The sequence below is a fragment of the Acanthaster planci genome, linkage group LG08, assembly GCF_054643075.1.
Source record: "Acanthaster planci isolate LZ-2023a linkage group LG08, COTS_SCS, whole genome shotgun sequence".
Lineage (NCBI taxonomy): Eukaryota > Metazoa > Echinodermata > Asteroidea > Valvatida > Acanthasteridae > Acanthaster > Acanthaster planci.
This window is the reverse complement of record NC_141784.1, coordinates 17453450-17480856: the sequence shown is the minus strand read 5'-3', so window position 1 is coordinate 17480856 and position 27407 is coordinate 17453450. Positions and strand designations below refer to the sequence as shown.

Genomic DNA, 27407 nt, shown 5'->3' with positions numbered 1-27407 from the left:
CGGCAGCAGAGCGCAGCGAAGGGAATTCCTGAAGTGGTTCTTCCTTCCTGCCTGTTTCCTATTATCCCCATCTGCATCTGATCACGGAGAGGCCATCCCCTCCCCCAGCCCCCTTGCTTGTGCACTTTCCCCCCTCCCTTGAGCTGTTCGGGCCGAGGCCCCTCATCCTCGGCCTGAGTACTCACGCCAAGGGTTCCCTTGGGAGGGGGCAGAGGAGAAGTACAATTTGGCTCTCTGGTAGGGTGCCAGTCCCCCCTCCATAAACACACATGCACATACACCCTGATTGCTGCCACCTTGTCTGCTGTCAGCGGTTACCTAACCCATTCCACCCTGAAGATGCTTTCACCTCCGTAGGGACATCATCAAGGTGGGCCCCCAACACAAGGCATTTTCCTCCCACTCCAAAGAGGGCGACCTATCCCCCCAAAAGCCAATGTGGCCGACCTCAACATGAGTCAGCTTGAACTTTTTTGTACACTCTCTTCTTATTTTTCTCCCCTCCCTATTTTTTTCCTGTGGGGGCTTATTTTAGGTGTTTAGGGAGGGGAAGAGCAAACAAGTGATAGAGATCGGCATAGGCAAACTGAGACAAACGACGGAGTGAGGATTTGGGAAATGGCAGACCGGCCCGTAACCTGTCTGTCAGTACCTGTATGTTGGTGAATGTAATTATAGGACTCTGCATGAGTGCCACAGGATGATTAAAACATGGTGAGTATTACTGTATTCCGCCAGGATAAGCAAACACTAGTACTAGGAGGGAAGACGATATTTGATCTTCTCTCACCAACCAGGGGTGGGGGGTGCTGCAGATTTCCAATGGGTGGGGTATTTTTAACACCCCTCTGAAAACTTGAGCCTGGGCCTATGGGGCCCGCTTTCATGAGACTGCTGAGCAAAATCGACAAGTGGTTGACACAATGGTCATGAATCGAAATTGGAACTGAAATGGCTGTTCACTTTGTGTGCTGTACAGCATGCAGCTATTGTGTGCTAATTGTCGATGTGCACAGACGCTTAATCAACCATTTTGGTTCCCAACAATTGAGATTCTTTATGTTACAACTCTCTATTAACAGCTTTGTGTTAGTTGAGTCATCTTTCATCAAGTTATTCATCTCTTTACACCCTCTTGTTCCAGTACTAATATATGTATAAAAACTAAATTTTTCGATCGCGTTAAAAAAAGAAAATGGAACTCGACCGGAGGCATGCAACCTCTCTCAAGGCAGACTGTCGTCAAAATATGACGGATAGTGGTGAGTAGTTGGGCTGAGGTTGTCGTCTCAAACTCTATAATTCTCGGGCGGAAATATTTACAGTGTCGTTTTCCGCCCAAACCTGTTTGTATAAAAAACATCTGCCAATTTCATCATGAGTGAGATTCTGATGAGGTCGTGAATATCACTTCCTTGTTCTTTTTCGGTCGTGGCATGATTGCCTTATGGACAATGTTTCCAGAGTTCATTTCCAAGGTTCCGCAATCCAGAAAAGAAAAAAAAGTGCACAGTTACTCGTTTACCCACGGAAAGAACATTTAAAAAAATCGGTCAGCCGTGGGACCGCTTTATGACAACTTCCCCAGTCCGTAACGTTGCTATATTTGATCATTCCCCCCCCTCAAAGTTGAGGGAGATGAAGTCATAATGACCTCAAAGCGATGAGGATTGGCGCCGTTGAGTGTCGCCAATCAATTTCTTGCCAGTCGCTTCTTTGTGTGGCGCAATCAAGAATGCGTGGTGTGCCCCGAGTGCCTTCGTTGGTTTCGTTGAGCGCTATCGACGCTGGCCATGCCCACAACTTGAAAACGTGCATCCTCGACTGGTTCATTGCTTTTAGCATGAAACACCTGCAGGTACATGCAGTTTTCTTAAATAAAGGTCTTTATTTCTTAATTTGTCGGAGTTTTGTTGTGTAAAACTGGCGGCTAGGTTTTTCCCTGAAATTAATAGGCTCGTATACTCAAAAAAAAGTTGGCGGTTTGCCCTGCCTTTTCCAAACCCGTAAGTGTGCCGCATCTTTTTAACCTGAACAAAACCCTATTTATCGAATGTCAAGTTTTGGCCCGAGCCATGCATGCTAAAGCCCCCCTCAGAACCATTTGGAATGTCGACTATCATATTTTTTTTAATCGTATTTTGACTTCTTGAAATTCGATTTGTATTAATGGGTGAAATGGACCCAGAAAACGGACACCCTTTGAAATTAGCAAGGACATGGTTACCAAATACATTATTCACACCCTATGAACAAACCGCCCTTTGAACCAACGCCAGGGATTTGGCAATCTGATTCTGTTAAACCTTCCCCCCTCAGAACGCGGGCTCAACTCTCATCAGACCCACAAAACTGCCTGAATTCCCGTTTCCCGCCGAGAGACTGGCTAATTTCAAAAAACTGGAGGCGACACCTATATCATCCCAGAAATCTGTCTGACTTCTTGACACTGAAGTTGAAACGTGAACGCCCAGCGAATGTACTTTCACACGGGAGCCCCCCTCTTCGTCTTTTACCCCCATTGCCCGCCACACCTCGTTCGCCCCCCAACGGAGCGACAGCCAAGAAAATGCGTCACCACGCTTTTTATAACGGTCCCAGGAGTTTCAAAGTGGACCTTTGCCGGGCTGGGCCAAATTAGACGAGGATTTAAGGATTTAGTAATCACCCGCCGATTGGCAGGGTAGAAATTAGCACGGATTACCTTACCGTAAATGAATTTACGAGACATAATTTGGCCCCGACCAAGGTGGATTAGCTCGATATCCTTGTCTTGTTTGTGAAGGTGTGTTCCGTAATCAGGGAATGATAATATTGATGAAAGTATGTATGTGTGCGGTCAGGGAGTAGAGCTATATTTTAAAAAATCGCCCTTTTTTCTGCGAATGTAACCCCGTAAGGGAGTTCGGCAGTGGTGAACTTGGCTGCTGTGTTTGGCGCGGGTGAGTCGCGGCATCAGACGGGCATGTGAACGGCTGTCTGTGTGCTGTCTTGCGGTACAAAACTCTATCTTGGGAAGGCATGATGAGAAAGGAAACAATAGTCAAGGATGCATGGGATACAGCAAACCAATGGAAGCTGGAGACAGGATCTAAGAGTCAGCTGTGAATCCAACGATGGATATTTTTTGATCGATCAGAATTTAATCTCAACATTTTATTTAACAATATCTTGGAAAGTATCCCAATGATGTGGCGCCTTGAGCACCTGTATCGGTTGATATGTGCGCCAAGTTTTTGATACCCATTTCTCCTCTTGTAAAGTGACACCCGCCAATCCATACTGTTAACAAATAAATTATGAATGAAATTGACCAAAAATTACTGATATAAACTTCCACTTTCCTTTGTCCCTTCTGAGTCGGTGGCTTCTCGGTTTATTTGCCAGCAAAGAGAGCCACGCCCAGTGGACACAGAAATTGCTGTCAAAACAGACGTCAAATCCCAAGCGCAAGTAACTTGAACTTTTACCCTTGCCTCTGGTCTCGCTCGCCGAGCACGGTCGACCCTCCTCAGCAGCATATACCAAGTCGACCTGTGGCGGCATTAGGGGTGGCCAAATCAAGTAGCCAGGAGAAAGAGACGGCTTACGAACTTCGGGGCCGTGGTTAGCAAGTTTGTCGGTTGTTTGTATACAGGAATGGGGGTCCATAAATCCCTAGTAAATTCCGAGGTTTATGGTACATACGCGCAATATATTGACCGTCAAAAGCTACCTGGTTGGTACTCGTATATCTGTTGACATGTACACGAACCGCATTACTAGTACAAAAACAAGACCCAGCGTTTTTTGTTGTATAAAGAGTCTGTTTCAAAGTAAATAGCATTTTGAAGCACTTATTATCGTATGGCACATCAGTGTGATCGGTACAGTTTGCCCCGATGTTCTGCTGAAGGCGAAGACGCCCTACTTTCGCGTTTTCGACTCGGGTCGCCGAGCGTTTCGCTAGCTTTCCTCGGGCCCTTTTATTATGGCCTCTCCATCGGATGGTGAGTTTGGTCAGCTCTTGTTTCCTCAGCTTGATTTTGTGCACATGAAAGGGATGGTAGATTGATGTCTTTTCTTTACAAAGTCAAATAAAACGCCACCCATTCATCAAAGTTTGTTTTCCCTTTCGTTTTGGATAGACTAGATCTGTGCCCAACGAAGCAGCCACAAATCCTATTTCGCGTGCTTCATCGTCGCATTACTTCTGACAGAAAAAAATCAAGATATGAAACATTACCGTCCACGTCTCGAAATGACGCAACGGCTCCTATCCTCCAAACGCCAAATTAGTGCAATGGGGTTGCGACCAAACTACACTTCCTGTCTCGTGGGAGTAGACAATGGAATGGAACCGTCAAAATAAAGCATACAGCCCGCCTTCATACTTGGTGACGGTGTCTCAGAAGGAAGGGAGGGTGGGGAGTCTCTCTGTGGCGATGGGAGGGTTCAGCAACCAGCAGTCACAAGGGGTGTATATGGGTGTTCGGCTGTTTAATCCACTGTATGCTTCGTTTGCAGTTGATTTTCCAATAGTGCCCTCAATTTGACAGTGAGTTTTAAGACGTTTTATGAGTGTACCTAAATGTCTTAAATGCCTTTTCCTATATGATTATTATCATTGGGTGTAGGTTTTAACTTGTAGTTCATGGAAATGATAGTTTTGTCATGCGTGCTGGGACCTGTGTGCAAGTTTAGCCTTTCCAGACCAGAACCCTGCAGAATCTAAAACTTCGATCAATACAACCAAAGACTGAGACTGCACCACTTGCAGTTTGCAAGTTTGCCGTTCAAGTTTGCCTTTCCAAACCAGCACCCTGCAGAACCTAAAAATTCGGTCAATACGACCAATCATTGAGACATTATGTCACCGGAAAGAAAAGAAAGGGACACGAATGTTGTTTCCAAACTCCGCTTTTCCATGGTGTTCTGTCAAGGCCGTGATATGGTAATAGGGCTCTGCCATATTTGGCGCGCCCAGCTCCAACCGTGAGGGACAGGAACAACCGGAAAAGTATATTTTTATCACTTTCTGTGTGGGAAGTGGAAACGTAGAACGATACGTCCGATCGTCAGGTGATCGGTCAGGGATGAGTCATTCATCTATTCACGTCAAACGTGACCACAAATGGAAAACCAGACGGTGCGATAATATTATCATTTCGGTATAGTGTGGATTCAACATGGCGTCCGCTGGAACGCCCAAGTTACAATCACTGGCGGGGATACGTGTACATTAGCAATGATACATTAGCAACAGTAATGACACCGGTCTGCTCATATCTTCTTTTTGAGTTGTGTATGTGTGGGTTCTGCCCGCATTAAACCATCCATTACACCATTAGAAAGTTCCACTGCAGGTGGCCGCACCCTGTATCCCGGTTCCTCTAATAGGTTCTATGGAAAAATGGAAATAAACGACCCGCACTCCTGGCTCAGGCGGTAACGGCTGCGTCTGAATCAGGGGGCAGTCCCCTTCTCTCTCCTCCTCACTCTCATCTTAGCCTGAAGACCTAGCACCAGCTTTGCAAAGGGGTGACAGTTTGACAAAACCCTGTCGGGGCATTTTAGAAATCGAAAGGGCCCCCAGACCCTAACCCCTCCAATTTATGCCACATGTGGACGAATGAGCCAATGTTGTTTAACTAAAATACGTGTACAGAAGAAAGTGAAATAAATGTTGCAGTTCTTGTTAAATTTGTGTGATTTCGGGAAACCAGTGGCTTCAGTTTTCCTAGAGAATGTAAGGCCACAGCAGTGCACTCGTTCGGTGAATTTCAAAATACTTTACAACATAAAAAAATAATAAAAGCGGAACTATGCCTATAACTGCCCAATTTGCTTGACACTAAAGCAATTACAAATGTAGCACAAACGGTCAGTAATAATTGGTACCTGGTCAGTACAAATGCATGAATTTTCGCGGTAAATTTGCCAATTTGAAACGCATTATAGGGTGATTACTTGCAGATGTGTCGAAGCATGACCCCTCCCTCTGCCAAACCCAGCAAACAGTTAATAGAGTTCTCTTATGGAGCTGAGTGCATCCATTATGTGCACGGGTTCCACACGGAATTCGGAAACGGTTCCAGCGCGCTCGTGAACCGCACGGTTCAACACGCGGACTAAAACACACGTTTGGCCATTTTTCGGTGCGGGTAGAAAGTTAGGCGACCAAAAATAGCCGCTGAGTCAACCCGATCTGGACCGTCCCCATACATCCTCGTCTGTGTTTATGGAATAACAATTAATCTGACACCATGGCAAGTGGGATGTTAGGCCTATCTAGATTTTGGATCTTGGTACCTGTACGCCTGCGGATGGAATCCAACCGACGCCTGTTTTGATTGAGTCGGATGCCTGGTGCAGATAAAGTCAGAGCATGATCAGAGCAATCATTGCTAGGGATTTCCCCTTAAATGGTGTTGTAGTTCAAATCGAGTCCCATTGTATTCTAAGGTGGACGGGCCTATTGTACAATTTGGTATGGTCACCGGAAAACACAGTGTGTCAGTAATTGACACACTTCTGATGTTGGTTACCGTGCCCTGTAATGGCTCCATTGAGCCGGCGACTTTCCTTATTTTTCGCATACCATCATTCTGAAGGAAATGCACTTGTGCATCGAAAACTGCACTTAAGAAAAGTTTCCAACTATCCCTATGTGTGGAGAGGATGGAAATCGTAGGAGATCAAACACTGCGTTGACGTGTGATTACTTATTTTAGAGTGACGGGTGTTTTTGTTTTTTGTCTATACTCTAATTTGAAACACTCGTCTATAAAAACGCACAATAAAATTATACTATGGCCTGTGTATAGTATTCTGAAAACATCAATACTCCGTCTGTTTCTTCAAACACTCGGCAGTTTTTAGTGTATGTATCCTTTTTCACATCGTACTTCTATGAAAACCCCGAAACCCCAAATACCGGTACGGTAAGCTTGAAATGTACGAGGGAATTCTTCGAAGACAGTGGCCCGCTGTGCGGCCGAAGTTTGGGAGTATTAGGTAGTTTTATTTGTTGAGGGGGTTGCTGCGATTACTGGAAAGATACATCGTAATGTGGCACCATGCTGCTTACGGGGTATCGAGCTGCTATTTTGCTGAAAACTCTTACACCAACATGAGACCGCACGGGTTTAACTACATAGAAGGAAATACATCACCGAACAGTCATTACATCGTGTGTGTGTGGGGGGGGTTGTGTTGTCTCATCAAGATGCTCGCGAGAATGGATTGGTCGGTCTAGTTTTGCTCCCCAATCTGGAAATGCTGAAACTTGTAGTATCACCCATCACCCTTCAGGCGTGGATCCGGGGGCTTGGGGTCCAAACCCCCCACTGGCTCTTTAAAAAAGGGGGAAAATAATTTCAAAACAGCTAAAGTAAACAATGCACCAATACCATTGTAAACAGATATGCCGTGCACTGTTTCATCATCGTTTCCGCTTGTCCACAAAAGATGAGTAATTAAAGAAAATCTCCGCCTGACCCCCTCCCCCCAGAAAAATTCCTGGATCCACCCCTGCCTTCATAGGAAAGATGGGAATCGCCCATTGGTAGACCACGGGCCCCATGATTGTGTTGACCATGGAGCTGTTGACAGGAGAAGGACAAAGTGATCAGCTTTGGCGGCGTGAAAGAAAGCGTAATCAGCGAAACCGTAATAATAGTTTTCGAGGCCCTTCGCAGTAGCGACGAGAGTCTTATTTTAAAGCAAGTGCCGCCTCACTTTCGTTTTCGGAACATCGATTCCGATCCGTGTAAAGAAAGAATAGAACTTGCACAGGACCACTGCAAATAACTATATGGAATAAACAAAGGATCAAAATTGAACAAAATTTAAAGGTAAAGAAGAAAAACCGAAAAGAATATCGGGAGACTTGAACTGCTTGCACCCCCAGTCAGCACGGAGTCCGGCCTCTGCTTCGCAAAAATGTGAATTCAGTGACTTGAACACTCTTTCGTTATCCCAGACCCAAACTCAGCAAAGTTACGCGTCGCATGAGGTAAAAAAAATCGCTGCACGTAGACACACGAAGCAGCATTTCCATATTACACCTGTTAAAAGCATCGTTTACTTCGAAAAAGCACTAATGTCGCGTCTGAATCGAATATGCGAAGTATGTGCCATTTTGTCAATTGGACCGGATAAGGTAACCAGCATGATCATCTTTTCCTGGTAAGGCTGCTGTTCTCTCACTCTTCTGGACGTTCGTCATGTTGCACCCACTTTGTATGGCCAGTGATAAAATTATTTTGGTTCATGTGGCAATTCGAAAGCTCCCTCCTCCCACTGGAGGAACAAAAATAACCCTCAGGGGCCCCTTAGGGTAGTCTTGAAACAAAAGCGTAACTTCACGCTCCCCGGCCAGAGAAAAACAATTGGATGCTTATGAACAGGAACGATCACCCACCACCACCACTTCAGTCTGCTGTTGATGTCATCAGTGTACTGTACATACTGTATATTCGAGTTGCAAGGTGAGGGCGTTGTCCAAGTAGAGACAACCAAGTTCTATCGCTTGGCGGTTTGTAATATAGAGCACCACTCATTGAGAGGATAGGGTAAATATCGAGGCTGTTCTCCCTGTCAATATATTTTTGTCTGAAGATGAAGGTTTGGAATTTAAAGACAGAACGCAGTTGATTTTGCGATGTGTGTCACGTCACTCAAAAACATTTTTGTGCTGACACCCATGAGCCCAAACTGTCTGAGGATGTTGAAACGCCTTTAAATTGTGACGGGTACACTTTTCATTGCTTACAATTTTCATGCCGTTTCCTGTACCCGTTGCTATGACGTCAGTCTCAGGCAGCGACTGACTCTTATGCACAATTTGCATGTAAAGTAATTTGTGTGTTTTGCTAAGTGATGCGGCTTGCTATAAAAAGTCAAACGGAATGTATTCGACTCCGAAATCCCCCCAAACCAAGCAATACTATCCAATCAAAAAAACGGTACATTTTTCCTCTAGTACAAACTGTGAGATTGGATCTTCCCCCAAAATGGTATCACCGATTCAAACATAAAAATTACTGACAAAGTAGGCCATCCGACACGAAAAACTCTGAGAATCTGATTGAACTTCAAGAGTTCCATTGAACAACATGAATGTCCTTAAACTCAAAAATAAGAGTAACGCCAAACCTTTCAAATGATTCAAAATAAATCTCTTCCATTATGCAGCTCTTAAACTATACAGAAAGTTAACAGCACGGTACAGGTTAATAGCCAGTTCGGCGGAACATATGGGCGGAACCTTGGTCACGTTTTCTACCCGATTGAGCTCAAAGAGTTCAACAAAGTGGATCAAGGCCGACTTTTTATACCTTTCTCGCCACTTGGGCAGGAATGAATTCGACGTCACCAGACCATATTCGAGGAACTTGCTTTTTTGTGGTTCGCCTTGCCACGAATGTTACTGGATATTGCTGATCAATTCATGATTTAAGTTGCGTCGGCTCCGATAGCTTGTTTACCTGGTTTGGCTCGTCTATTCAACATGTCATTCTCTCTCTTCTTTCCAAATACAGGTATTTTCAATTTCGCTTCTTCCCTTGACATCGTCACTCTCAATTTTCGCTTTTTTGTGCGTCATTCATTTTGTCACCGAAACTACAATGTAATGAACCTCACCCAGCTAGGCTTTCATCCATCACGGTTGCGAGAACTTAAAATCAACCTGGCGACGCCTTGCCGTCTAAGAACATTTTCTGAGAAAGTGAATCGAAAGTCATTAAAAGGGAAAGATTTCGCTTTAGTTTGTCTGATCTTCGTCATGCATCAGGTTCGCAAACGGTCTTCGCAAGACGCGTCATCGAGGTTCAGCTGTCCCCATGGTCCCATCAGTCTGCGTGGGAAACTTCACCTTTAATTGTCAAGTGTTTTCAGAAACTCGAAAGTTGATTCTCCAAATGCCAAAGCACCCTTTCGGAATTCGGTGGAAAGAATTTCGCCATCATTAAATTATATTTTTAACGGTAGGGCATGTGATAAAACAGGCCAAAGGAACCGTTATAGGAGCAGTTGAAAATCATGATTGAATTGAACTGCGTGGATTTGAGACAGGAACAAACCAAATCGCTCTTCATGCAAACACGTAGCTGTAAGGGCCCTACTTGCCCTGTGCAAAATAGAATTTTCCCTCCGTTTAGGTTCCTGTACAAAATTAGGCTTTGACGAAATAATTAAGATAATAGTTTATTTTTGGAATACACTTTGGAGCTCATTATTTCTGTCATCATCTATTTCCACAGTCCCAATGTTTTATCTACATGGTTATTGTCACTTGTTCCGCCTCAATGATCAATTTTGCCGACTCAGTTTTCCGCCAACGTCCCAGCTTTGCTTTATTTAAAGCCTGCTTCTCGTTTCACCTGCCACTCAATGTTCCCCTCCCGGGCTACGTCAAAGCCTTCCGACCCTGCATTGTTTTTTCACTGGAAGTTACAACATGATAAGTACTGCATAGTAATGACGTCGGGTCGTCAAAACGCATTATTTCTGTAAGGGCAGCGCCTGAATTACTTTGCTATGGCTTGAATTTACACACGACTCCAAGGGAACTGTCTGTGGCTACTACCACAGACTCGAGCGTAATTTCAGGTCACATCAGCCAAGTTCAAAGCCGGTGCCTTTTTTCTGTTTCAGGGCTGGTTTTCTGCCGGTGGCTGTGCAACAGTAGGCACGTGCATGGGGTGACAACAGACTTATTTTGCCCTTGCTCAGGCTATTCAGCAGACCATTGATGGCACAGACTAATACAGCGTCATTCTGAATCTGGTGTCTACAGCTTCTTGTGGGTCGTCGCCCGTGGTAAATAGAGGTTGCTGAGCGCCCTCTTAGGTTGTTTCACAGTATTATTTATTTATTTTATTAATGAGACGTGATGCGTGGTGGCGTCATACTAAAGTAATGGTCTTTTCACTGAGTAGGTCGTCATGACAGCAACACAGTATTATTTTCCCTGGTTTCGTGGGAAAACAGGACTTCACATAGTCAGTAAAGACGGGGTTTTGTTGTTAGCAGATTAATATCAGAATATTTATTTCATTATCGGATTACTGCTGGAATGTAGAAATGTAGAAACAGACTTTAACAGTCTCGTTGGCATTTTTTCAACAAATTCAGGAACGTCTCAACGATTATTCGACAACTCAAAAAATTCCTCACCTTCATAGCGTCCATATTTATGTAAAACAGTGAAATAATTATGGGCTTTCTAAGTAACTTGAAGAAAGCATTGATGCCTTTTACAGAAGGCGCTTGCGTTCAATCTATGTGTAAGACTGTGGCGAAAATCGCCAAAATGCTCATGGCTCAGTTCTCGCTGTACGTATACTCGTACCAGTAATTATTTGTGACGACTGACCTTTATTCTAACTGAAACATTCCTATTAAAGAGTAGTTGTTAATTAATCTGTCACCGAATGAAATTATTCCAACCATTGCACTCAAAAACATTAATTATTTGTATTCTAACACTCATTCGCAAATGCGTGTTCATGAAAATCGCGTTATCAACAATTTTGTTTTCACCAACTAACACCCGGTAGTGTGCGCGCACATCGGACAGTGACGCGAAATAAACTGATTTTTGTCTTCACGAAATGATACCCATGTTGAGGCAATCATAGAAGAAATCTGCGACATCGCAAACTGACATTCATTTTAGTCTGTTGTACGTTTGTGCGCTGCTTTTGCGCGCATTTTACAAAACCGGGTTTCAACTTCGAATGTAGCTGTGACATTCATGGATTATTATTGTTTCGTTGGTAACGACTTTTCCTGTCATCTTTTATTTTGCACACATGTGGCTCAAAAAGAATGGCACAGAATCTACACACGCAGAGATGTAGGCCTACGTGTGGTTTCTCTGCTCTGACTTACTGACAGAGCGCAAGCAAAGCACATCTGCCTCGAGTGAACTACCAAATTCTTGATTGTCTGGAGATCTGGCATGATTCGCTCCATAGTCGGAAATAAACTGAATTTACAGACACAGCGCGGACACAGCACGCGCATCTCACCTCAGTCGCAATGATTGGCCACAGGCTACAGTAGCCTTGTATTTTGTAATAAAGCGACACATGCATTTAGTAAATGGGCCTACCGTAGCTGCATGAGAGCCAAGCCCCAAAGAATTATAACTGAAACAAGTAATGAAAAACTTAATAATCGATTCTACCATGGAGGAAGGAACACCTTCCTCCATGATTCTACTCGGCTTCACCTCGTGGAATCGAACATTTTATCCGTATTCTGTTACTCCATGACATTATTCTTACCACTGCACGAATGTGAAACGTTCATTATTTGATTTGTACAACACCTGCTGCACAAATCCTCTTCTGTTAACAAACAGGTCCCACGCGCCCATTAACGTCTCCGTCATTTTGAGAATAAGATTAATAGAGGTCAGTGCGCTATACCTACTCGCCATGATCGAAGTGCTGTGAAATGTTAGACTGGTTTCCGTCCCCACATTATTTTCCCCTTCCTCAATGGAAATAGGGGCAGGAGGAACCAGTCAAGTGAAATAAACTTCTGTTAAGGGGGTTCCGTTGAATAAAACGAATAATTCAATGACATGTGATCAACGATCCACCGATCAGATGACGGGGATTTATGCAGTGATGATCATTGCTATATGACTAAAAAACGATTGTGGAGATCAATGGTGACGATCAGTGATTGAAATGTGCACGATCTCTGTGCGCAGCGCACACACTTTGGACTGCCAGCTGCCAGAGGTTGGTGCTGCTTTCAGTTCCGGTTACGTCGAAAGCAGAATTATAACAACTCACCCACAGATTCTGTAACTTGATTGGCCGAAAGTGTGCCATGTGACGCTTGCTAGTTTTACTATTTGTGTACCACCATCCAAAAGACTTTACACATGCTGTTTTGCTCTGGAAAAGAACTATCCGCTCCGAGGAGGGAAAAAAAAAGAGGGCGTGTTTTGAAATGAAATTGACAGTCGTTTGGTACGCACTTACCGCATAGGCGAGCAGGTTTATGCGCGCCTATGCGGTGAGTGCGTACCAAATGACTAGCCTCCAAAACACTTTTTTGGCGTTTCATTGTGAACGAATTATACTGTTGAGGGAAAGTGTCGCAGTACATAGAAACCTTCTGCAGACTTCAATACTATGCACAATGCCTTATTCGGCTGTCACGGTACTGAGATTGTTGGCCCCCCAAAATGGTGGGATTGTGTAAATCTTTGCCAGCTGCAACTCCCTGGGTCCTTGGGCTTTCATCTGAGAGCAGAATAGCTGAAAGAAATACGATTGAAAAATGTTTCCTTAATGCTCGAGAAAGTTGAGGGTTGTCACTTGAAAAATGGCTGGAAGCAGACTTCGGAAAAAACCACTATTGGGGGGTGATTTTGTTTTGTGGGAATAATTAAAGCTGAAATTGGTTAACCCACAAAAAATGAAAAGAACTTGAAAGATTAGGGACCGTTATGCACGTTATTGGGCCCTGAATAGTGCTTTTGCACAGTTTTCAATTGGGCTTGAATTAGTACCCAGCACAGTACCTTGAAGTCAGGTATCCAGTCTAAATTGTCGCGCTTAAGAGACAGAACGCCCTCTGTGTGCTGTGTAAACGAATATGTGATAAAAAATTTGGACGGGTAACACGTGAGAAAAAAGAGGATCTAATTCACAATCTGGCATCATCTAGTAACCAAGAAGGTAAGTCTGCATTTAGTTATTACATGTAAACTCTCGAATATTGTGATTTTCTTTGCTATTCCTTTTGTATCACAATAATTGGTGATCAAACATTAATAGCATAGCTCTTTTCGTGCCCAAATATGTACTTGTACTGTAGGCTACATGTACAATCCGAGTAACTTGGAGTCTACAATACATACAAACATGACAAATCGCCTTTTTTAAACATTTGGACATAGTCAGGCGATAGAGTCCAAGTACCTTCCACAGGCTTTCCATTCCATTAATTCTTTTCACTCAAAATAGCTCGTACCCCGAATCAAAATCCTCCGACCTCACCTCCAAAACAGTCCATGTTCATGTCCTTAAATTTGTCATGACTGTCTAGGCCCTATGGCATGTACCCGGTTTAACGTTAGGATAACATTAAGCATAGAGCAAGGATTGCTCTATGGGCTAGGTAAGAAGTGGAGATTCCAATAATGAGGGTAAGGTTTACTCACATTCGGGAAGAAACAAGAAATTTTCCTTCAAAGCGGAAACGCTCGTTGCCTGTGAATTTTGGCCTGACTAGCACAAAACTGACAGCTGTTTCCTTTCACGTCACAGAGAGCAAGTACGATTCACTACAAACGATATTTGACCGGACAGGCAGTAGAGGGGCAAATCACAATTCAGAGACTGTCCCTGGGTTTGGAGAATTCCTTTATACATGTGTACAACACCAGTCCCCTAAAAGAGAGAATGTTCCCTTAAAGGGGGACTTTTTCCCCCAATTGGCCTTGGGTCAAAAATATCCATGCACTTATATTTTTTTCTCCAATATTTTCCATTCATTTAAGATATTTAAATTGTTTTTTTATGAACTTTGTGCCATGCCACTCAATTAAGTATATGTAAAGGATTGATACATGTACATGTATTTGGAAAAATTGTTCTGATAGTCTTTTTCCCACCCATTATGCTAAATTGCATACTCTTGCTCATAACCCTAAAAGTAAATGGTAGGATTTTTTTTGAATGGCAGCCTTGGTTGTTTTTTTCTGCTGAATCTACCTGGTAATTATGACAAGAAAAGAATCTCCAGGGCAATGGTTGGATTACTTAAAAAAAAAAATTGTCCCCATTTAGGGGGACATTCTCTGTTTTGGGGGACTGAAGTTGTCCCCCAAATAAACATAATACCTTGGCCGTTAGGCTTGGGATAAACCTGCTGTAGAGTGTACACAGGTCTGCTGTTGATGCCATCAACTTTCTTTTTCTTTTACATTTTCATTCTCATAACCCCCAAGGTTTTTTTGCAAGGCACCATCCTCAATCCTTCAAAATCATCCAGTAGTTCTTGAATATGCTCCTTTGAGTGGTGCCCACTGCCTTAATCCTTCAAAATCCTCTGGCAATTCCTGTCATTAGGTTGATGCAGTGCGAATGGTACAAGTATCTTTGAGCAGCATGGAGGATTCCTTATTTAATGTAGGCATGAAGATATGCACGGTGGAGCATGGTCTAAGGACTACGTGTAGCCCACAACCCTGAGGTTGTAGTCAGTCTCACACTTTAGCCATTCTTCCTCGATCCTTCAAAATCCTAAGTCACCCAAAGGATTTGGAGGATTAAGGAGGGTTAGGGTTAATAACACTTTAAAAGAGTTTGTCTTGTGTGTCCTTCTGACATTTCATTTTATGTTTTGGGTGTTTTTTTTTTAAGATTTTGCATTTACCAAGAACAACAAATTCACAAAATGCCTTCAGAGACGACAGAAACTGTACAGCCCTCAGCAGAAGATGTCAAAGATGAAGGTAAACATGCCAAAATGTACCTCAATGCTCTAGACATATTTCACTTTTCCATGGGTTTGCTTCTAACCCTCCGATGCAGAAGTTGCCCTTTGGGTCAGGCAGTTGGTTGGCAGCACAAAGATACCCTGCTGTGCCATTTTGTGCATTGGAAGAAACGGCCTTGAGAGGGATATCAGAGTACAGGTTTTGGGCTGTCCAACAACTGTGCTTCACCATTCCATAATTGGGCCGTAAAGCAGCTGTTGTGATGAGGACAGCACAAAAGAGCATGGGTCATTTTGTGCTGGCAAACAAATGTATACAAGTGAGGTTGCGCAGAATCGTGTGCACATAGACAAAGCATGCGGCAGACTGGACTGTTGATATTTCTTCACGTGTGCACTGTCAAAGCATACAGTTACATGTTGGAAGGTTAGTTTAAATTCTCAGATCCACTCGTGCTAAATGATAGAAAATTCTTCCTTCAGATGAAATGAGCTGGTGTCTCTGACGCAAGCAACTGTTCTGTTGGCCCTTGTTGGCAAAAATTGAAATTGACATGAGCATAGCTGTTGTGTCTACTAGTTATCACACAAGCACGAGTGGAACACAGAATAGAGGGATCCCAATACGATGCTTTTAGCGTCGATCTGCGCACTTCCGCGTTTGAAAACGAGGCTGTATGTGTCAGCTTCCATACTTAATACGATCAGATGATTGAAAGTAAGGAGCCAAGACACAAATACATAAAGGTTTGCTAAATTCAGACTTTGAAGGCTGCACATTTTTGTTGAAGGGTCTTTCAGAATGACTCGACACGTGAAATCAAAAGAAAAAACAATGGCAATTTAGCGCGAACTAACGTACCTGCGATGGCCGTGTATCTTGTGCAGTGGGCGTTGCTTAAACTGAAGTGGCATCACACTTACGAACCTGATACTGCATGTACTGTGTCGACTCCGCGGGGGCGCACGAGGAAGTTCAACACAGAGAGCCTCGATTTCGATGTCGATATGTGCAGACGGCGCTAATATGAAATCCATCTATTACTGTAGTGCGTTTGTGTCCCGTATGCCACGAGACCAAAGGCCGAGTGATATACGGGACACAGACGCACTACATTATTCCTTGTTCCACGAGCTCAAGCGTGATAACAAATTTATCTTCAAGCAAACTTGACGCGCAGTAAAGAAAGTAAAGGGGCCTATGCGCTCTTTACATAAAAACGGAAGACAAAAGATATCATACGGTGCACGGCCAAAACAGTAACACCGATGTACCTCAATTCTGCAATTTTATCTAGGGAGCATGGGAATTATTTATGTTTTAACTCATTTCAATAACAACAATAACGACAGGCTTGTACTAAGAAAGGAAATTCTTAGAATTGTATGTGCATTTAAACACGTGATGGTCAGCACAGGTAAACACGCCACTTTTGAATTTACAGTCATGCAGATGTGCATTTGTTTTTAGCATAAAATAGCACAATGCGTTGAGCTATCACAGCACATTATGCAGGGTTTGATATGAAATGTGCAATATGGTTTCATACATGTATCACACTGTTTGTTGCTGTGGATCGACCAATCAGAACTGAGAATTCAAGTTTGCCTGAAGAGAAGATGCACAGACATGCATGTACACATGACCATTTTTGTTAGCAGTGTTAAACCCATGGCATATTTTACTAAGAACCTTCCAAATTCTAGCACCCATCATCTAGCACTTTTAGTATGCAGTGGCACAAGTGACACATTTAAATGAGATTTCTCAGCAGCTTATTTTCTTCGGGATTTCAGGTTTTTTTCCTCACTGGCTGTGTACAAATGTATAGGAGATTTTCACAGTTCTGCTTCTTCCTGCCTTTTTTGGGCCGTTTTCAGCTATTTACATGTATATCAGTGGTCAATCTCACCCCTGTGCATTGCAAGTAAATTACGCTTACCAGTGCACTTGTTCCCTCCTTCCCAAATCTTCATTATGATATTGTAGGCAATTACGTTGAACTGCAGTAAAGCAGGGCTAAAGAGCTCTGTCTGTATGTATTATATCTAGCTTCGTCTGGTACTGAATCTGACAGCGACGGCTCTGTGCCTGACTTGGAGGATGCAGACCAAGCCACATCACAACTGCACGCACAGGTAGGTTTAACTCGTCATCACCATTTCCTGCCTTTGAAATACTCGTCCTGCACATAATGCAGGGCTCGAAATTAACGGGCGCAGGTAGCTGAAATGCGCCCGCTGGCCTCAGAAATGCGTCCGTAAATCATAATGACGGGCGCAAGTACCTATGCCGGTTTGATTCCATGTACCTGAACATATTTACCGTTTGTTTCTACTTTTGTCATGAAAAATACCTGAACTTTTTTATTTCACTGCGGATCAGCCTTTTCACGTAACAAAAATAACAACTCGATCAAGGCTTTAATATCTGCCAAAGTCTAAGCCATATGGTAAGTTATCAGTGTCATTAATTTAAACAAAAGCAACAGCAAGGACCAGGATCTTTCCTTTATTTCTTGAACATATGTCTCTAATATTGCATTGGGAGCTACTTGCTTCCGTAAAGTGACAAATTCAGCAGTCTAGGGAGCAAGTAGTTGCTCCCGTGATGATTAGCCCAATTTCGAGCCCTGTAATGTGACTTCTTTTAACCACTTTCTAATGCGAATGTTGTTATATTTGACCGCAAACGTTGACTTTTGGAAAAGTTAAGATTCAGCAGCCAAGCTTTGATACATGTATGCAGCCAAACACCACAAATAATTAAGTCCTAAGAGTCATTTGGCCTGTGTATACCGACAGCCAGATCACATTTACATATCCTCTGATTCAAACTGCTTAAGAGCCTACTTCATAATCACCATTGCCTAATACAGTAAAATACCACTGCCCCTATGACCAAAGTACTTTTTCTAACCTCGTTTTTGGATTCCTTGAGCAGAAAAGAAGCGCAGGAATGCCAAGTTGAATTACAGCTCCAATGTTACTCTTTCCCTGCAGCTTGGAACAGGGGAGGAGCCAGTCAGCAAAGCCAAGCAGAGCCGCGGCGAGAAGAAGGCCCGGAAACTCCTGTCCAAGTGTGGACTGAAGAATGTGACAGGCATTACGCGCGTCACCATCCGCAAGTCGAAGACAATCCTATTTGTCATCCAGAACCCAGATGTCTTCAAGTGTGCCGGTTCGGACTTGCACATCATCTTTGGAGAAGCAAAGGTTTGGGGAATTCGGCTCAACTTTGAGAGAGTGTTCAATAATTGTATGTGACAAAGAAACAAAAACCAGCACCCCACCGGCTACTGCAATGTGGGGGAGTTTTCTTGGACCGGATTGTGGGGACTTAGTGTGTCGCCACAACATTTTGGGCCCTCGCATTCGGTGTCACATAGCATGTTTGGTTCCTCAACCACAGAAGAGGTTGTTAGGCAATCTTAGCTGAAGAGGCGTACTGTGTTTGCAGTCTTTCTATGTCAATAAGCACATTCCTGCTGAATACATTTGTAAAATCCACACCGCACCATTAGAGCTTGAGACTCGAGGGTTGGTGGTGTACTCATGCACATTTGTCTGTCATTTGTCACTTTCTCTTGCCAGCAGGACTAAACTACATGTATGGCGTCATCCCCAAATTGACTAAGCGTTCTTCCACGTATTGTCCACGTTTTTTCCGATCGATCTGGCGTAGCTAAATAGGGGGAAGTCCGCGGACGCAACGGAGGTGTGCGCTGAAGTGTGAGGGGTTTAATGAGCCAGGCGGCCGTGTGCCCTTTTGTCGTTGCGACAAAAAGCACCTTGAATAAGCATGATTTCTCTGGACCCCATGAATACCAACAGCTGTTCTGCGGAAAAGACTTTCCCCCATTTCCAGTATCAACATTTATTAACGATAGGGTCGTTACGGTCGTTACAGTGTTGGGACATTACACGCATGTGTATACGTACATGTACATGTGTTGTACATGTGCGTGTGCAATGGTCAACGCACATTGAGACATATTAGGAGCTCGCTACGAACGTAGTCTTTCCATGTATAAATGATACGTTAATACAAGTATTGAATCTCCTTCTCCATCCCATATCCATGAGCAACTCTGATTTCAACAGTTTTACACGTTTTTCCAAAGTTTATTTAGACATGACAAATCCGTGGAATATTATCTTTGGAGGCGGTGTGACATTTTCCGAACGAGTTCGCCGACCAAAATGGTTATGTTTATACCAGGCTTGACTCAACAAAACGATCGTATGTGATCCGGGCCATCGCAAATTTACTGTACATACCTGCTCTGTGCACCACGTGTACTCGCACATCTGCCGAGCGCGGATGTGGAATTTAATGTACTGAAACTCGTTTTCCATTTTTCGTTGTGTCGCTTTTTTATTAAGTTTTTAAGTACATTCCGTTTGCTATCAATACCGTGCCATATCAAAGCCGAACATCCAAACTGACCAGTGCACGTATGGTTCGTTTGGTTTGATTTGTAAGTGCCATGTTCTATGATTTGGGGCTTGTTCCAGCGGTTTGGCTGCAGCACTAGCTGTCGCTCTCAAAAGGTGGTTTAGCCACTGGTCCCTTTTCTTTGTTCCTCCACGTGACTGGGTGTTGGTAGGCATATCTCATGCTCATAAAACTTGAAACTCACGTTTGTGTCACTGCCATAGGCCATGTGGACATTTAGTTTCTGCAGTCGCGCATGTACAGCAGCCTTCAGTGTGCCGGCAGCTTGCAAATTATACCAGCAGACGACGAAAGCGATATTTTCTTGTGCCAAAGCCTCCGGAAGGGGTACAATTCGACCAGTGTGTGAAACTCATTAGCCTCTTACGTATTTTCTAGTTCAACTTTAATGAGTTTCTTTTTCTCTAAGGGCTTTGTGGTATTTGCATTCATGAGACTACACTTATAAAATTCAGATGTACAATTTAGAATTTTTTCATTGAAATCATGCTGTATTTAGTTTATCTTTTACAGCAGATTTGCAGAAGACACTGCCATAATGTGGTGTCAAGACTTCTGGTGCTGACATATATCAGATACATGTAAATTATAGGATACTTTTCTCATTAAGACAATTGAAAACAGAGTAGTATTATAAAAAGTCATTGTCACTTTTAATTTAACATGAAATTACATGAGAGAAAATACTTTAATTAATAAAAATCAAGTGAGAAAAGAAATATGAGAAAATTCATTTTGTCATTGATACCTCATGTTTGCAACCTACATATTCCAAATGGTAAAAATACCTTTGCATTGTACCAATGTTGGTACTAAATATTCTGGTCTTGCCAAAATAACCGTCATGACCACACAATTATGTACTTTCATGTCATACATGTATAAGCATGAACAATCAAAACGGGTCAATCACTAGTTTATTTCAATAGATTCCTCTAATGTTCTTGTACCATTCATTCTCCCCATCCTTCAGCAACCATGCAAATTACCCACCGTGAAGCCTTACCCCCTGAAGGCAATACAAGGTTGAAATCTAAAAAACAGTTTGAACCCTTGAAAATGACCTCCTCAAAAATACTTGGTTCTGGGTCTGTCCTCGGACATGGCACTGCTGAGCTTAGCATGAGATAAGGGAAAGCAGCTATCCTTGGAAGAGCATTGGCCAGTCACCTCTGAATACATCATCAAGAAAGTCAGTTTAAATTCCTGATGACAAATTCTTGTTGCTGAAGATCAGCATGTCACAGAGCTGAAAGAAAAGCAGAGTATTAAGTCACAAACCCTCAAATCGGTCAATTTTGGCAAACTGCAGTACATGCAAATCCTGCACAGTACCTAAACGTATGCATCCATTTCGGAATTCCCACCAAGGTGGCTGGCCAACTTCAGAAAAAAAAACAAAAACTTGTGGTTTTTAAGTTGGCGGCTGATCGGCATGTTGTCTTGTTCTAACTGGAAGTTGACCAATTGGTCAGTGGAAACTCGGCCCAGCACTAATTCCAAGGGATATCCCTACCAAAGATTGCCGGCCGATGCGCGGAAGATCAGGTGTATTCATGAGGTTGGTGATTTGCATAAAGCTTGCATATCGCTTTCCGTCCGCATAGCCGCCAGGTTGCTAACGGCTCTTTTGTTTGATTGTGATTAGCGTGTTCTCCATGATTCCGCAAATTGTCTGCGCCCCAGAACGCTTAGTCAATTTGTGGATGACGCCCACACAAATGTTGGTTTCAGCCTTGCCCAAAGCAATAATTGTGTGAACTGTTTCCCTTAAACTGGTGTCAAATTCTCAATCTTTCTTCCAAAGTTGCTCAAGCTATCAGTAAGTGGGTCATCCTAGATGAAACTTTGAGAGATTTTTACAAGCATCCACATCGTTAATTGTTTTCTTGACAGATTGAGGATCTGAGTCAGCAGGCGCAGGTGGTAGCAGCAGAGCAGTTTCGAACCCAAGAGCCCACCCCGACTATCACAGGAGAGAGCAATGCCACCACAGCCCAGGCTATTCAGGAAGAAGATGAAGAGGAAGAGGTATACATGCTGTCGAGCTGGTTACAAAGCTGATTTAGCTTGTTGTCCACCAATTTTATGCTTTTTTTCTTGCTGGTTTCTTGTACACTCAGCGGCGTAGCTGTGTACACTGATTCCCACTTTATGTCAGCTGTTTTTGGCTTTGCATCCAGTCCCTAGCTTTTCATTTCTGTTCCACTGATTCCAGCTTTCCATGTCGCTGATCTCAGCTTTCTGTTCCACTAATCCAAGTTTCCATGTCACTGATCTCAGCTTTCTGTTCCACTGATTCCAGCTTTCCATGTCGCTGATCTCAGCTTTCTGTTCCACTGATTCCAGCTTTCCATGTCACTGATCTCAGCTTTCTGTTCCACTGATTCCAGCTTTCCATGTCACTGATCTCAGCTTTCTGTTCCGCTAATCTCAGCTTTCTGTTCCACTGTTTTCAGCTTTTGCATACTGATTTCAATGTTTTTGTCATGGTTTCCTCATTTTAAATTGATGCACATTTTGTCTGTTAATAGCACTTGTTTTGTAGGTTTTCCGCGCCGACCTCAACTTTCTGTTTACCAATGAGTTTTTAATTTTGTTTTGTATTTTGGGTTGATTTATCGATTTGGACAACACCCCCACCCCGAATGAAACCACATCTAATTTCAGTGTTCTTGGCCTTGCATCCCAGGTTGATGAGACAGGTGTGGAATCTAAGGACATTGAGCTTGTGGTGCAGCAAGCCAACGTGTCCCGTGCCAAAGCGGTGAAAGCGTTAAAGAACAACAACAACGACATAGTCAATGCTATAATGGTGAGTGGACTTGCTCGACTTAATGTACTTCATATAGTAGATTCCTGTTATAGCGCTGCCTGATATAACGCTCTTACTGATATAACACTCTATTTTCATTTCCCCAACTGCACGCCCATTCACTGTGTACATATTTATGTGTTTATAGCGCTCCCATTTACAATGCTTTTCTGGATGTAACGCTCATGATTTTCGGCCCCAAGAACCATATACAGCATGTGAAATGATTCCGGTTGCAGCACTCTTTACCTTGGAAAGTTAGATTCTTTGCAAATCAATGCATATGAAACCGCATCGCAAGGCCTCCGCAATTGGCCGGCCATCCAGTGGCACACCAGTAGTATAGCGATCACACAGAGCGCAGACACGCACTGGGCCCGTCCATGCAGCGCAATCGCGAGCATGTGCTCACCACGGTGAGCCGCGCCTGTGTGGCACGGTTATTACGACTAAACTTAATTTGCTTTGCTGTGGCGACATCGTTTTGATTATTTCCCACTTGGTGGATGTGGATGCAGTGCGTGTGCTGCGATGCAGCATGCACGAGGTCCCATGGCAGTTTCTGAAGAGATTTGATGTTTTTATTTATTGGCGTCACGAAAACATCAAGATAAATGGATACAAGGCGTACGCTTCGCAAATTACGGTACATACATCTGCCAATACATGTGAACGAAATTCACATACAGTACATGACATACATGTAGATACATGTATTTATACATGTACATAGAAGTACATGTGCACACATGCGTTGAACGGGTTGCGCGTCCATCCAGTCGGTTATAGTGCTGTGCGGTTATAATGCTCAGTTCTGTTAGGTCCCCTGGTGAGCGTTATAACGGGAATCTACTGTAGTTGCATTACCAAAGTTGGAATACAAGATTAACTGTGTTGGTTGGCATCTTATGGAGACAGCATAGATTATTGAAAAACAAAAGAACATGTTTGTCAGTGTGGTGTTCCAGCACATGCACTTTGAGAGAAAAACTTTGTTCAAAAAGATCGATGATGTTAATAGGTAATGCCATAGATAATCTGTTTTTTTTTCTGTCTTTGCAGGAATTAACAATGTAGCCTGTTGAATGTCTTCAATTGGTCAGTAGCATGTGATCCACCTGCCACTGAGCCACCTGCCACTGAGCCAGTCAGAAGACAAGCTGTTCCAGTAGACGTGGACTCGACACGGCCAACACCTTGCACAGCGTCCAGTCTGGACAGCTGGAAACTAAGTATTGGTGTCCTTGTTTCACAACCCATGTGGTAGAAGACTTGATACTGTTTATGTCTTCCTATTTTATCACATCCAGCACAAGACTGGAAATTGTCGGCATCCTTGTACATGGAGCTGTATCCAGTCAACAGAGAGGTCAAACTCTGGCATTGACCTTATGTACTACCCCATGTTGGTCGTGTCCTATCAAATCCCATCTAGGTGTTAAATTGACTGCCGTTCGCTTGCGTTGAGCCAGCACATGCAGTGCAGTGAAATCCTGTGAATTAAGCTCGAGTCAAGGAAGACAAATTTATACTTGCGGGTATGTGTCATGGAAAATGTTACTTGTACTCATATTATCAAAATTTCAGTTCTGTCTAGTCTTAACCAGTAGATTTGATTGTGTATTTTGGTTATGTTTGCAAATACTGCAAGTATGGCTTTCATGTGGACCATTGTGTCTCTCTCTCTTGAAAAGGGGGCAGTGTTGAAAATCATCTTAAATTCCATTTTCATTTTTACTAGGAATATCCCTATGTTCCAAATATTCCCTCAGAATCTGTGCTAGAAATCTCCCTCAATTCCTTAAACTCCATTGGTATTTTGTTTAGGAATCTTGTTCAATCCTCCACAAGCCAACCACGGTACAGAACCCACATGATGCGCTCTGTGTGCCTAACTGTAGCCCTAACGGTCCTCAGTCCTGTGATTTCATCGCGATTGTACCTGCACCACTGGGGTTTAGAGTTAATAGAGCTGGGTGGAGGGCAGCCCCCTTGACATTTGTCACAATTTCGCCATGGTGCATTTTGCTCACGAACTGAGCTTTTAGTAGTGTTTAGAGTCACTTTTTTCCGGTCATTTAGGGGCACATTTTGTGAAAATTGGAGATGCCATTGTTGCACAGTGCCCATTTTTTTCAAGACGGGTTAGCCAAGAATGTATACTTGTTTCCACTCTGGTGCTCAATGTACTCGGGCTGGCACGCTTGTAGCCTTGAACTTCAAAACAAAAACATATGTCTGATTCCAAACTTCACATTTGTCATGATAAGATTGTCGCTAAATGCATGCCAATTTAAAAAAAAATTGAGCGTGGTACAACAGAGCGCTCCCGCTAGACCAAAATAACCTGGCTCTTAGAGGGTTGAACCTCCAGGTGAAGTAGTAGTGACTGGGCCTTACCTTCCTCTGTCTGGCAAGAACCTACCAAACCGATGGGGTCTGATGGATCCAGCAGAAGGCGTAATCTTAAACTTCGAAAAATGGGAAGGCATTGAGGTTGTCTATTCTTCCAGTTGCAGGGTTCCCACGGACACGGTCATTGGGAAGTCCTTGGGGAAAAAAGTTGCCCAGAAAGTTATGGGGAAAAGTCCTGGGATCCTTTTGTCAGTCTGAAAAAAGTCGTGGAAAAGCCCATGGAAATCCAGATCAATCATGTAAGGGTTATTTTTGACAGGGTGCCTTTGATGTGACAATGATAAATGTACAGATTATCTTTGATAGTGGCTCTAGGAATTTTCCAGTGCATAATTATTACCAAACAAAAAATGGCTTTACATGTCATGGAAATGGTCATATTATAGCCTGGGAAAGTCTTGAGAAAGTCATAGTATTGGTTTAATTCCCAATTTCGTTGAGAACCCTGTTTTACAGTCGTCTCATGATGAAAGATTGCCGGAACCTTGTTTTAACTGGTGCTAATTCATCGAGATGCACACCACTAAAGTTGCTAAGCTGAGAAAACAGTTGCTTAGCATAACCTGGTTAACCAGTCAGAATGCCATTTATTGTGTGTTGCATTGTAACTTGTTTTCTGCATGGCAACTCAGAAATTGGCCTGAACCTCGTAAAGACAAGAAAGAAATGAATTTCAACAGTACAGAGTTGGGACTTCAGAAGGTACTCTTCATAAAAGTGCTCTTTGTACCAAGAGTTGAGACTGTAATTATGATGCACCACGCTGAATGGTCTTTTTCTGATCTCATTTGAACATCGTTTTCACAAAATGTGAGCTAATTTGGTTCTGCATGCAAACGTGGTGCCAATGAAACCCGTGAATTTCTGTGTTCTGGAACAGCTTGCCTGAGAGTCTGATTTTGTATGTTGTACAGTCAAGTTGGTTTCCTTGAAATAAATAGGATTTCAACATTAAAGTCAACACCGTGAAGGTCCCTCTTTCTTGTAAGTGTATGGAAGTTTGTTCGTCAGATCATCCTGCGAAGTAGGCACTCTGCCTAGAGGCAATGAAAAATTGGTATTCCTACGAGTGTCGTAGATATTCTACGAATATCTTTAACACCTTTTCAGACAGGCGTTCTAGCGTCGCGCCGAACCAAACGGAATTAAGAGCGACTCGGGTCGACCCAATTAAATTTTGGTTTCAGACAGACGAACTTATACATACATTTGCAATGGGTTCGGCTCATGAGAAGAGCGACGTCTGAAACCAAGTCGCTCGGATGTCCTCAAAGGGTCGATCTTTTGCCAGCTAGCATGCCTGGTCGCTCCTAATTTTTCAGACATCGACCTCTTGCCGCACTTAATTCAAAATCTGCTTTTAGTGTGGTTCTGCGCGACTCTAGAACGCTTGGCAGAAACGGGGGTTGAGGTTCTCTGTGTGCCATAAAAACACTCAAACCTCAAGTAAAACCAACGTGGGCTCAACATTGTTGACTTGGGGGAAAGCTTCAGACGTATAAGGTGTAGGTAGAGAACTCGGTGGTGTACTAAGCTGGCGCTTTTGGCGGGATAGGGTCATAAACACTCGTGCCGAAGGCCAATGGAATATTAGACCGATTGCGCCCAGTATTAAAGTCACTGTCACCACAGCGGGTATCAAACGAACATGGGTGTCCCCCTTGAAAGTGCGTCCTTTACCAAAAATGAAGCTGATGGCCAATAAAGAACTCCGACTACTGATATGCCGAGTGCTACCGTAAATCGGCTTTATTTTTGGTAAACAACACTTAAAAACACACATTGCTTTGGGGGGACGCCTTGTTTGTTGGTGTTTATGCCTCTATAGGTCGCGTGATTTAGCGGGCGCAATCGGTCTTTTTGGCACTGGAGCAGGAACGCCCATAAACAGAGTTTTCCTCAAAAAGGCAGCTATCTCAGCACAACAAAGAGCAATCAGAAAACTAATTCCAACCTCATTTCCTCGACTAGTCCATTTTATAAGGAAAACCATGGTCCACCGCGAACCACAAAGTATAAACCAGCCCTTGCTTTGGCCATGGGGTAAAACGCATTTTGATAATCCGGTTCGTGATTCGTCACATAGGCGGACGCGCCACGATTTGCAGGCGATTTGCAACTTGCAGTGCATGTGCAGTGGGCGTGGTTTAAACTGAAGTGACGTCACACTTACGAACAGGATAGCGTAGGAAAGATTAAAAATGTATAAACTTGCTTATATAATATAAATATTCAGAAGCCATTCACGTTGACGTCAAGGAA

The 27407-nt window shown here is 43.3% G+C and overlaps 2 protein-coding genes across 4 annotated transcripts in view; both read left to right on the top strand.

Moving 5' to 3' along the window:
• LOC110987587 (uncharacterized) overlaps positions 1–3635 on the top strand; it is a 37868-nt gene extending 34233 nt beyond the window's left edge. For all 3 annotated transcript variants that reach the window (XR_015426091.1, XR_015426093.1, XR_015426092.1), the window contains one exon: positions 536–3635. The gene's annotated coding sequence lies outside the window, so the exon portion shown is untranslated. The remainder of the gene's footprint in view (positions 1–535) is intronic.
• Positions 3636–13543: 9908 nt separating this feature from the next.
• On the top strand, positions 13544–26106 carry LOC110987595 (nascent polypeptide-associated complex subunit alpha-like). Its single transcript, XM_022250453.2, has 7 exons — positions 13544–13691; positions 15381–15472; positions 17510–17595; positions 18460–18672; positions 21812–21946; positions 22608–22730; positions 23793–26106. Exons 2-7 carry the CDS (start codon positions 15415–15417, stop codon positions 23805–23807), a joined length of 630 nt encoding a protein of 209 aa, XP_022106145.1. The 5' UTR covers positions 13544–13691; positions 15381–15414; the 3' UTR covers positions 23808–26106.
• Positions 26107–27407: the final 1301 nt, after the last annotated feature.